Source organism: Monodelphis domestica, chromosome 3, assembly GCF_027887165.1.
Source record: "Monodelphis domestica isolate mMonDom1 chromosome 3, mMonDom1.pri, whole genome shotgun sequence".
NCBI classification, from domain to species: Eukaryota; Metazoa; Chordata; class Mammalia; order Didelphimorphia; family Didelphidae; genus Monodelphis; species Monodelphis domestica.
The window spans coordinates 383,099,351-383,111,910 of NC_077229.1; the positions used below are offsets into that span (position 1 = coordinate 383,099,351).

A 12,560-nucleotide genomic window follows, 5' to 3' on the forward strand; every position below is an offset into this window, starting at 1 on the left:
CCCTAGTTATATGTACAAAATAGGGATAATGATAGTTGTAATACCTACCTCAGATAATGGAGCCTTGTTGGCCTTGACATGGCTCCTGTGAGCTACTCTTAGGTCTGTGGTTGCTGTTGTTCAGTTGTTTTCAGTTGTATCTGACTCTTTATGACCCTATTTGGGTTTTATTGGCCAAGATACTGGAGTGGTTTGCCATTTCCTTTTCTAGCTCATTACAAGCAAGGACACTAAGGCAAACAGGGTTAAGTGACTTGCCCAATCACATAGCCACTAAGCATCTGAGGCCAGATTTGTACTCAGGAAGATGAGTCTTCCTGACTCTAGGTCTGGCATTCTATCCACTGGGCCACCTAGCTGCCAGGCCAGGGATATTCAAGAGATATTTGATTAGCTCAATTCAGAGTACAGGAGACTCCATTTCTACTGAACTTCTCTGCAACCAGAGAGAATAAATCATTACTACCCTGTGGTAACACAAAGGACTTATAAAGCAGAATGAGAATGTGATTCGCTTCCACCGTGTGCTCACCCCCCTCTATGAAAGCAGCAGGAGGAGAAAGCTAGAGTTAGGAGATGAAGAAGGAGCATACTTAATGTAAGGCTTGATGCTGTCAGATGGTCCAGCCAACATACTAACTTTTTCAAGGCGAAAGATGGAGGGGAGAAATTCCCCCAAACTGCAACTGGCCATCAGAAAGAAGCAGATTGCTTCTGGCCTAGCAGCCAATCCTTGTGATGGAATTTTGATGATAGTTCTGTGCCCTCAGGGAAGGCTCAGAGGTGAGTGGTGGATGTCTGAGATGGTGCTTTGATGCAGAAGGGTTAGGGAGAGCACAGCAGCAGTTGCTGGTGGAAATAGAGCAGCCGGAGGAGGAAATCACGTCTGTTCCAGGTTTTTAGTGGACTCAAGGCCCTGAACTGCCTTTGAGGAGGTCTGAATCTGAGCATCTGATCTGTGTTTCTTTGAGCTCTGGGTTTGGCTTGCTTACTGATAGGGGGCAGGTTTGGATGACTGTGAATCTGAGAGCCTGGACTATTTTTCCATGAACTCTGACTTGCTTGAGATACTCCCCTTCCCCCAGAAAATGGTTTGGATTGCTTGGTGTAGTTAGAAACCAAGTATGTTCAGTTTTTTGGGAGAACTTAATGTATTTAGTTTTATTTATTTTTCTATTAGCATCATTAAAGAGCTATATACTATTAAATACTCTGTTTAGGGGATTAAAATCTACTGGAAAGCTGCAGAGAAGAGGAAGGGAAAGGGTATGTACATAGTATTTTTTTAAAAAGAGAGTGAGGAGTATCAGATTGTCCACACACATCTAAATCCTTAGAGTAAGGAAATGAACATTTCCACCCAGAAGAGGGGCAAAGGCAGGAATAGTCTGCTTTCTGAAAGCATTAGGGAGCCTCACTTTCATCCCACAGAATGCTGCTGCGTATCAAGTAGAATACCTAACTGCCAGGGTGATATGTGAAGGATAGCATTTGCCCCTTAACTCTGAATAGATCAGGCACTCATTCAAGAGCCCCTCTCTCTCAGGGGCAGGCTTTTTACACTTCAATCAATTAATCAATCAACAAACATTTATTAAGTGCTTACTATGTGTAAGGCGTGGGGCTAAGTGCTGGGTGGACAAAAAGAGGCAGAGTACAGAGTTCTAACCCTTAAGTAGCTTATAGTCTAAAGTGTGGGGGGGAAGCAAAATGAAAACCAATATATAGGAAGCAAGCTATGTATGTGACAAATGGGAAATAATTAATGGAGGGAAAGCACTGTGATTCAGAGGGGGTGGAGAAAGCTTCCTATTGGAGGGGGGAATTTTATTTGAGACTTAAAGGAAGTCAGGGAGCTCAGTGGACTCAGTCTAGGAGGTAAAGTGTTTCAGACATGGAGGACAGTCTGAGCCAGAACTGAGAGACAAGGTGTCTCTTGGCTGTACAGCCAGGAGGTCAAGCCACTGGATTTTGTTGCCTCAGTAAGGTTATGAAGGGGTTTGAACTTCAAACAGAATATTTTGCATTTGATCCTGCAGGCTAGGAAAAGAGCCCAGTTGAAGATGGAAGTTGAACCTGCACAACAGGAGAAGGAAGTCCCACTCCCCAACAACTTTCCTCTTCTTTCAACAGACAATCACAGCAGGAAATAGAAAGCTTGAAATTAAAGAGAAAGTTGTTCTTTGCACTGGAGGTTCTCCACATCTCACTTGGGAGATTGGGCTGGCAGCAACATCTCATCTCAGGGTTCTATGGTATCCTGAAGGGATTGGGAAGGTTTCTCTTTTCTGCTGCCAGCAGTCCAAGCCCCCATCAGCTATGTACCCATTTATTAGTGACCAGTAATTAGTAGTCCAGTTTCATGTAATTATTTAACATCAATTGGCTTTTTCAAAGAGATTTTTACTTCAAAGGTACACAGCTATTTGTTTACAGAACAAATGCATAAATATTTTCCCCAATATCTCTCAGAAATAATCTTTCATATACCACCTTGGATTCTAAGGTGGGAGGTGGGAGGGATTAAGTTAAAAATTTAGCCATTTACTTCCTAAGTAACATTGGGCCTACCAAATTCATGTCCAGATGGGAATGACATCCACATAAACCTACATCTCAGCTTAATCTGGACTGGATTCCTGAGGTTCACTTCTCAAAATCACTTCTAGCTTCTTAGGACATCAATGCTTCTCTTATTGTGAAGCCCAAACTCTGGAATGATGGGATGAAGAGCCCTCTGGGGCTTTCTATTTCACAAGATTTCAGACCACACTCTTTTCACTGGTTACTGAGCTCCCTGATGAGTTCCAGAGTCAAGAAACTATAGTTTCTTGCTTAAAGGATACTGACAGAACTCTTTGAATGCCTCTACAGCCAAAGAGTCTTTTTTCCAATACATGGCTACCCAGTTGGAACCAGTTACAGAATGTCTATCAGTAATCTACAGTCTCTTTCTTAAAAGTATTTCCCTTTATACCATTATGATTCTCCCAGAAGTAGTTCCCTACTTCTTCTTCAGTGTGGAGAGATGCCATCTTAGGGAGTATGGACATGTTCCAGAACCTCATTACATCAGAGAAATAACAAGTAATGATATAAAGTAGCAAAAAAATATATAAATCAATATTAGTCTGTGGTTTTTGTTCTTTTTCTTTCTTTGTTTCTTCTTCCTTCCTTCCTTCCTTCCTTCCTTCCTTCCTTCCTTCCTTCCTTCCTTCCTTCCTTCCTTCCTTCCTTCCTTCCTTCCTTCCTTCCTTCCTTCCTTCCTTCCTTCCTTCCTTCCTTCCTTCCTTCCTTCCTTCCTTCCTTCCTTGAATCAATACTGTATATTGGTTCCAAGGCATAAGAGTGGTAAGGGCTAGACAATGGGGGCTAAGTGACTTGCCCAGGGTCACAGAGCTGGGAAGTGTCTGAGGTCAGATTTTGAACCCAGGACCTCCTGTCTCTAGGCCTGGCTCTCAATCCGCGGAGTTACCCAGCTGCCCCCTAGTCTGTGGTTTTCTGAGTTAACTTATGAATTTTAGGGATCCTAAGGTTAGTGGTCCCTGTTTCTATTTTGAGTATTGCAAAATAATTTTGCAACAAGAAATCTTTGCTTACTACAGTATGATACTGCAAATCTAGACTTTAATTGGAAAACTTCTGCTCTAGGATATTCCCTTAACCTTCATCAGCACCTGTTTCCTTCCTACTTGTTAGGGAGAATTAGATTCCCCACCTCTGAATCCAAGCCAAAGGAATCAGATTTTTTATTGCCAGTCTTACAAAATCAGCTGTGTGGTTGATTCTATGGTTTGGGCACCACCATTCCAAGAGAAAAAGAGCCTCTTGGGTTTTTAGAATTCCTGAAACATCTTTTCTGTTCTTATTATCCTCATCCACCAATGAATTGAAACCAGCTTTTAAGTCACTTTGGGATTTGTAGTAGTCTCATCATAGTCTCACCAGGGAATAATAGAGGGAATAATAGCAGTCAAGAGCCCAGGAAGACAAATCCAGGCATCAGAGATTCTGCCATATGGTGGGTAGGGCAGGGGAAAGGCAGTATTCTGTCTTTATCAGAGCTTCTTAAAGGTCTGGTTGGACAAATCTAGGTATGGTAGTGTCCAAACCATAGGATCAATCACACAGATGATGTCGTAAGGCAGACAATGCAATCTCACTCCTTTAGTTTAGGTTCAGGGGTGGGGAATCTAATTTCCCCTAACAACAGGTGTTGATGATACATGTCTGTCTGGGATATCTGAAGAGACCTTAGAAACCATTAGGCTTATTTCTAACCCCTCCTTTTACCAACGGGGAAACTGAGGTTAAATGACTTACCCAGGTGATAGGCACTGAGTAGCAAAGCTAGAATTCAAAGGAAAGGTCTCTTCTAGCTCTTCCTTTGAAAAATTTTTGTAATTTCCTTGGAATAGGACTTAAGTGGAGGAAAGATCTGCATTCAGCATTTTGGATTCTCTGAATTGGTTAACTATAAATATAACTACATGCATATATATGGAGATATATGTTTGTACTTATGTCATATATGTATACATATTTATAGCCAAGATCTCATTGATTTAGAAATTATCTCCAGTGATACATATTGGCCCCCATCTGTGCCTGTTCATCCTTCAAAATGCTTCTCTTCTCTTCTTTCTCCTAACATCTTCAGGGTACTAGGAGAGTATTCCTGTTGTTTATCTTCCATGCTTTGTTTTTGCATGTGATCAGCCCATTTTTTCCTTCATGCCATACATTTCCTTGATGATAACTTTTATTCCTGTTCTTTTTCAAAGTTCTTTTGTGGTTATATAGGTATCTCTTCCATATCTCAATTTTCCTATCATGATTTCAAAAAATTTGGGTCAATACAACATAAGAAATTAAATGGGATTTTTTGGGAGTTTTGAAAAAAGTGCAGACAACATGCAAACACCAGCAGATGACACAGAAATTTTTTTTAAAATTAAAAAAACAACTCAGAAATGCATAAAATATATGTATATTATTGTATAATATCAATATGTTTATCTTTTAATACCATAAACATATACACTTTCTTTTTAAAAGTTAAAATAAGTGAAAAGTTAGTTTGTGAAAAGAATACAAAAACCAGCAGATGACCCACAAAGGCTAGAATTGTTAACATCAACTTATGTAATAGGCTATGACTAAGTATTTAATCCAAATTTTCCAATGAGACACTGTAAATACTCCATAAAAGAAAAAATTCAAACTTTTCAATGGAATGAAGGGAAGGCCAAAATATTTTAGGTGGATTTTTCTAGTTCTTAGGGTGCTAGGTCCCTAAGTACTCCCATCCTGCAATGTGGAAGAGATGTTATAATCTGCTTCCACCTGTCATGCTCCATTTTAATTTTGGGGAGAAACTTTTATGTCAAATTTCAGTGCCACATAGTAACACCAGTTGAGTAAATAGTTTTGGTTTTTATGGGAAATTTAGGGTCACGGGATTATTGAAACAGCTTTCTAATTTTAAGAAGGCAATTCTACCTGCTATCCTGTTCCTGTTTAACTCTGGACCAACTTGTCTATTTGTACTCTTTGTCCCAGATGTATGTAGCGATTGACAGGCTTTGTACACTTCTTTCAAATACAAATTGTATCCTAGGTAACAGATGTTCTTCATCCACTTGTTCATTATTTCTTTCTTATGTGGATGGTCAGGCCAAATTCATTTGAATAATTGTAGCTCTCTTCTCTTATATTGCACACACACACACACACACACACAAAGATGTATACACATATAGAAAATGGGCAAAGAATATTTCTATGCTGGAAGTTATCCTCATGGCAATGAAAACACAAGATCTAACTAAAATGTACACGTATATATCATTTGTATGCACATATTTTGTATACATGTTTGAATACTCAAATGGGTACATGATATTGATGTGGAAATAATATATAGCTATATGATCAATATATTATAAATTTATATAGGATAAAGATTAGACCTGTGATTTCATTGCTATAGGGTACTCTGGGCAAGGAAATACCCATCCTAATGCAGGTGAGAACTTTCTTTGCAGTTTATATTCTTTTTTTATTTTTTTAATTTTTATTTAATTAATTAATTTAGAATATTTTTCCATGGTTACATGATTCATGTTCTTTTCTTCCCCTTCCCCCTCTCCCCTCCTGGAGCCAATGAGAAATTCCACTGGGTTTTACATGTGTCATTGTTCAAAACCTGTTTCCATATTAATAATTTTTGCCACAAAGTGATCATTTAAAGTCAACATCCCCAATCATATTTCCATCGAACCATGTGATCAATCATATGTTTTTCCTCTGTGTTTCTACTCCCACAGTTCTTTCTCTGAATGTGAACAGTGTTCTTTCTCATAAGTTCCTCAGAATTGTCCTGGATCATTGTTTTGCTGCTAGTAGAGAAGTTCATTACATTCGATTGTACCACAGTGTGTCAGTCTCTGTGTACAATGTTCTCCTGGTTCTGCTCCTCTCGCTCTGCATCACTTCCTGGAGGTCATTCCAGTTCACATGGAATTCCTCCAGTTCATTATTCTTTTCAGCACAATAGTATTACATCATCATTAGATACCACAATTTGTTCAGTCATTCCCCAATCAAGGGACAGCCCTTCATTTTCCATTTTTTGTCACCACAAAGAGTGAGACTATGAATATATATATATATATATGTATATATATATATATTTTTTTTTTTAACCCTTAACTTTCATCTTAGAATCAAAACTGTGTATTGGTTCCAAGGCAGAAGAGTGTTAAGGGCTAGGCAATGGAGGTTAAGTGACTTGCCCAGGGTCACACAGCTAGGAAGTGTCTGAGGTCAAATTTGAACCCAGAACCTCCCATCTCTGGGCCTGGCTCTCAATCCACTGAGTTACCCAGCTGTCCCCTGAATATTTTTGTACAAGTCTTTTTCCTTATTATCTCTTTGGGGTGCAAACCCAGCAGTGGTATGGCTGAATCAAAGGGCAGAAAGTCTTTTATCGCCCTTTGGGCATAGTTCCATGTAATTTATATTCTTAAGAAAGTTGCTTGAGAAGTTAAATTACTTGCATTTAAGAGGATTGTTCATATATAACATTTACATGTGTGTATATGACAGGTACACTCTCCCAAAGATCACAGATCTGTTTGAGTATATATAGATATGTATGAATACATATATGTATGTATTTTGTAAGAACTTGTGATTTCACTGGTATAGAAACATTCTATGATCCTGCAAGATTGAATCTGCCTGGTACTCACATCTCGTTAGTACCCTCTTCACATCTGCCCCACCATCTGACTGAAGGGCAGAGCAGTGGACTCTAGGGCTTTTATTTATGAAGGGAACTCAGCCCAATTTTCCTCCGTATTTTCCCCAAGCTACGCTGCTTTTGGTCATATTTAGAACTTTTTATCTTACTCCTGAGCTGATGATCTTCTTCTCATACCCCCCTTTCAGCTTCCTTTTGTGTGTTGTTTTCTCCCATTGGAATATAAGTTTCTCGAGGGCAGGGAATGCCTTCATTTTTATCTGTATTTGTATCCCCAGCACTTAGCACTGTGCCTGGCACATAGTAGATCCGTTAGCTCTGCACAGAGGCAGATCAGCAATTCATTTTGGAAAGTTGCTTGAGGCACTAATAGATCAAATGACTTATTTGTGGTCACATAGGCAGGCAGTATGTTCCAGAGGCAAAACTTGGGTCCTCATTTTCCTGATTTCAAGGTATGTCTTCTGTCCTATTCCTTATTTTGCCTCTCATTCACATGTGTGTGAGTATACATATTTGTGTAGGTAAGCATATCAAATAGAGACAAGCTGTGTCGTTCAGAGTACCATTGCAGAGTGAGATTTTCCCTCGACCATCCATCCATATTTGGGCTGTATCCTCTGCTGCTTTCTGGGCTTTCATTTATTTATTTATATTTGTCCTTCACTCCTTTCCCCTCTTTTGAGTGTTCTGCTTCCCAGGTGTTCTGAAAGATATTTGGACCATATAGACTCCTGTGGAGAACTGTATTTCTTGCCAGCTCTGTGTTTCTTTTCAGGTTATTGACAGCTTCGTAAATGGATGCATCAAGAAACAGTTCTAAAATAGCTGTGGGTTTTCAAGCATTTGTCCACTCCAGGTGGCACTTTCCCCAATATTACCTCAAACTCAGTAACTCCTGCTCCAGGAGTTTATTCTGCATTTCATGCAAATTTGGAGAATGATTCTTTGAAATTCCACCAAGTTCCATGACTAAAACTTTGAAAAATTAAAAAAAATTGTGTCTGAAGCATTATTATTATGAGACTTCCAGTGAGTTCTGTTTGAAAAAATTCTAAACTTAATTACATTAAAAGTGAGGATTAGAAGGGTTAGAGGTATATTTACTTCTGCGATGTAGCTCCACAATTTCTAATCTAATTCCTAGGTTCATATTTTTTCTTGTACTTATTCTCTAAATTATTCTTCTCTTTGTTTAATATCCTTCATCAAATTTGCCTATGAAATAAGTACTTCCTGTGACATTTGGGAAGCTGACAATTGATGACATTGCTTTCTTGATGTGAGAGGAAACATTAAAAAGAATAGCATCTGACTTGGTATTGGGACGCAGTCAGTACCTTGTCCTAACCCTGCCACATGCTGGGAATCAAGGAGGGGAGACAGAAATGTAAGTTAAAAAAATACAAGCAATCTTCAACTTTCTCTTCAGCCAGATCTCCCTTTGAATGAATACTTCTTTATAATGTGAGATGGCATTACTAGGCAGGGTTGTACATTTAAAAAGTAGAGAAACAAAATCTAGAGATGATCCCAAATCCCTTTTTCCCTTCTATACCTTCTCGTCTTGTCTTCTGTTTGCCCCTATGCTCCATCAGGTTAATAATGGATTGATTGCTTACTGACTCTTTTTAAGAGAATTTAAGAGAATTGCTTTTATTTTTAAATATTAGTAACACAGCACAAACAACTTAGTGATACTTATCAAGGGACCAACAGAACAGCTATGCTAAGTCTTAATGTTTCACATATGTAATACCTAAAATATCCTGTGTATGAAATAAGAATCTTAATGTTTATTAAGGTTACAGTTTTCACAATAAGCATAAATACTAAACCGCCCAGGACCCTAAATTAAAACTCCCCTCCTTCCCTCCTCTTTAAAGACCCTTAAGCATAATCTGTTCCATACAAGCAGAGGCTACATTTCTATGCTGGCTTCGGAAGCCTGGTATGCTGTTACAGCGTATAGAGATGCTGCATTTTACCAAAGAGAGCTTGGCCTTCAACAGTGCTAGCTTATTTTTTTCCCCCAGTCACATCAAAGTTTTCACAATGACTACATCTGGAAGAAACAAAAGAACAAACCAGTGTGACCCAGAGGTCCTGGTGTTAAGAGGGAAAGAGGAATAATTCACTGCCAAGGAACATGCAAGGAATCAAGTTAAGGCAATACAAGGATTCTAGTCAGTGCTCAAAGGGGAAAAAAAAAGAGAGCGATAAAGCAATAAGGTCATGCAAATGAAATCATTATAGGAAGCCAGGAAGTGATCCTGCCAGATTCAAAAGAAAAGTTTGTTTGTTTGTTTGTTTGTTTTAACGAAGAGAATATTTGCAAACTGAAAGTCAACTCGGCCAATTCACTCAGGATAGCAGATGTCACCTTAAACTAGCTTCTTCCTTCTCCTTCCTCATAACCCGACATTTCTATCCCTGTGGGACAATGATTAGTGGGGAAGAATCCTGTCTATCCACTGAAAAGGAATCTCATAAAGACAATAAAATAAAGAGGAGGTCCTGTATTCACTCTCCCTCTCTTCCCTCCCAAACTCCTGCCAAAAAAAAAAAATTAAAAAGGACAGGATTTTAAAATAAAATTTGGACAGCTTGGAAAGTTCAAGGATGAAGGTCATAATGAAGAAATGATTTCACCTCTGGAGTGATTCACCTAGCAGCTACGATGAGACAAAACCAGAGGCTTAGAAATATCTCAGCCCAGACTGGCTATCTTCTACGTAAAAGAAAGTACCATCTTCACGATCCAATGTCTAACTCACAGTATTACAGTTTTCTTAAATTATCCATCTTTAATTATCTTGCTAAGTAGTTATGTTCTACCTCCATTAGAGAGATCCTTTGAGAGCCTACACCGGCCACCAGTTAAGTTTATGAGGGTTTGGCCATCTGGGGCTCTGGCACAACCATTGGCATGAGAGTTGTGTGGATGAAAAGAATGAGATGGATGTTTAATAGGAGGACCCAGAAGAAAAGAATCTTCCCTTGGCCCTCTTAGGGAAGGACCCGAGGTAAGAACATCTATTGACCTTCCAGATCTCCAGCACATCACACATATCACCAAACTGTCAGTCACAAAATGGCAGCCTTCTCACCTGCCTAACCCAATGGCAAGCCCTTTAGGAAGATGTCTGGAGTTTCACTAAAAATGGTGATAGTGCAATTTTAGTACAATATTAAAACTCGAGCTGTCTTCTGCCTAACAATGTGTACAACCAAAAACAACACCCCCCCCACACACAAATACACACACACACACACACACACACAGATGTGTTCAAATGTTATAGGATCATATGGTGAAAAGGTAATGTGGCATCTGACAAGTCCATTTTAATGGTTCCCTTTGGTTGACTTCTTCTGATCTTCTCTCTGTTTCTGTTTCTTCCTCTTGCCACCTTCTTTGTATCCTGCTAAGAAAATGGGGGACACCCAGCTGCTGCTGACATGATGCTTTTCCTGCTCCTCGTCCTCAGAAATATTTTGAGGCACATGTCTGGGGGGAGCAGCACTAGGTCGATTGCTCTTCTGAGAACCTCCGGACTGGAAAGATAAGGCAGGCTGTCCTCTGCGGCTGCACTCAGCTGCAAAAGCTTCTTGATCTTCACCATTTATTGTTAAGGACTTTAACTGGCCATCTTCAACTTCTACTCTTTCTTGACCATTCTCAACAGTTCTCTTTGTAGTGATTTTTCTGCCATTTACTATTTTAGTCATAGTTGATATGGATTTGAAGTTACCCATTCCACTACCACCAAATGATGTAGAAGAGAATGAAGAAAGACCTCCATGCCCCACAGAACCAAATGAAGTAAATCCTGTAACAAATGAAGAAAGCCCACTTCCAAAACCTGGAAATCCACCAAATGCAGAGAAAAAGGGTCCTGCACCTCTGCTTCTGTTTCCACGAGTCCCTCTTCGATTTCCAAAAAAGTCCTCAAATGGATCTTCAAAGAAGTCAAGTGAAAATGGGTCCCTTCCACCAAAAAATTCCCTAAAGACATCATCTGACTTCCAGAATGTGAATCCATATTCAAATGGATTTTCAAAATGACTTCTTCCTCCTCCTCCTCCTCCTCCACCTCCTGCCATTTAATCCTTCTTTTCCATATTTGTCATACATGTCTCGTTTTTTAGCATCTGACAACACTTCATACGCCTCAGCTACTTGTTTGAATCTCCTTTCAGCTTCTTTATTTTCAGGATTTTTATCCGGGTGCCACTTAAGTGCTAATTTACGATACGCCTTTTTAATATCCTCGGGTGAGGTATGTCTCTGCACACCTAGAACTTCATAGTAATCCACCATGTTTTAATAGTTTGTGTAACAAGTCCCAAGGGAGGTTGACAGCTGGCGGCGGGGAGGAGGAGAGGCTGGGCAGCGAGGCCCGAAGTCTCTTCTCCGTGCCGGTGCTGCTGGAGGTGGCGGTGGTGGTGGTGGCGTGGGTGACTCCTGCTTACTGACTCTTGAAAAGTTAAGACTGAGGCATTTTTGTCTTAGGAGTTGGAAACTGGATTAGGTCTTTGGTTATCAGAATAGAACTTGATGGAAGCACCTACTGAAGCTATAACCATTAAGCCTTTGTCTTAACATGCTTCAGTTAGGAAAGGGAGGTCTGGCTGAAGAGAACTGTGGGGAAAAGGTAAATGAAATAAACTGACTCATAGGATGTGTGATAGAAGAATGAAGGGATGTAAAGTTCTGATGTGAAGTTTGGAAAGATAGCTAAAGGAGGAGTTGATAGAAAGATGGGAGAATGATGGAATACTATTGTGCTCAAAGGAATAATAAACTGGAGGGATTCCATGTGAACTGGAACAACTTCCAAGAATTGATGCAGAGTGAGAGGAGCAGAACCAGGAGAACATTGTACACAGAGACTGATACATTATGGCACAATCAAATGTAATGGACTTCTCTACTAGCAGCAATGCAATGATCCAGGACAATTCTGAGGAACTTATGAGAAAGAACGAACTGTGGGAGTAGAAACATAGAAGAAAAACAATTGCTTGATCACATGAGTTGATGGGGATATGATTGGGGATGAAGACTCTAAATGATCATCTTAATACAAATATTAAAAATATGGAAATAGGTCTTGATCAATAACACATGTAAAATCCAGTGGAATTTCTTTTATGTTTGAAAATTTAATTTAATCAATTTAGAACATTATTCCTTGGTAACAAGAATCATATTCTTTTTCTCCCTCCCCTCCCCCTCTCCCTTCCCATAGCTGACCTTCCCCAGTGGAATTTCTCATTGGCTATGTGA

At 39.5% G+C, this 12,560-nt stretch overlaps 1 protein-coding gene across 1 annotated transcript; it reads right to left on the reverse strand.

Annotated features, from left to right (window-relative positions):
- Positions 1-10,615: 10,615 nt before the first annotated feature.
- Positions 10,616-11,652, reverse strand: LOC100013422 (dnaJ homolog subfamily B member 6-like). Its single transcript, XM_016432772.2, is given in 2 exon segments — positions 10,616-11,356; positions 11,358-11,652. Coding segments are annotated over 2 exon segments (975 nt in total). The 5' UTR covers positions 11,592-11,652.
- Between the last annotated feature and the right edge of the window lie 908 nt (positions 11,653-12,560).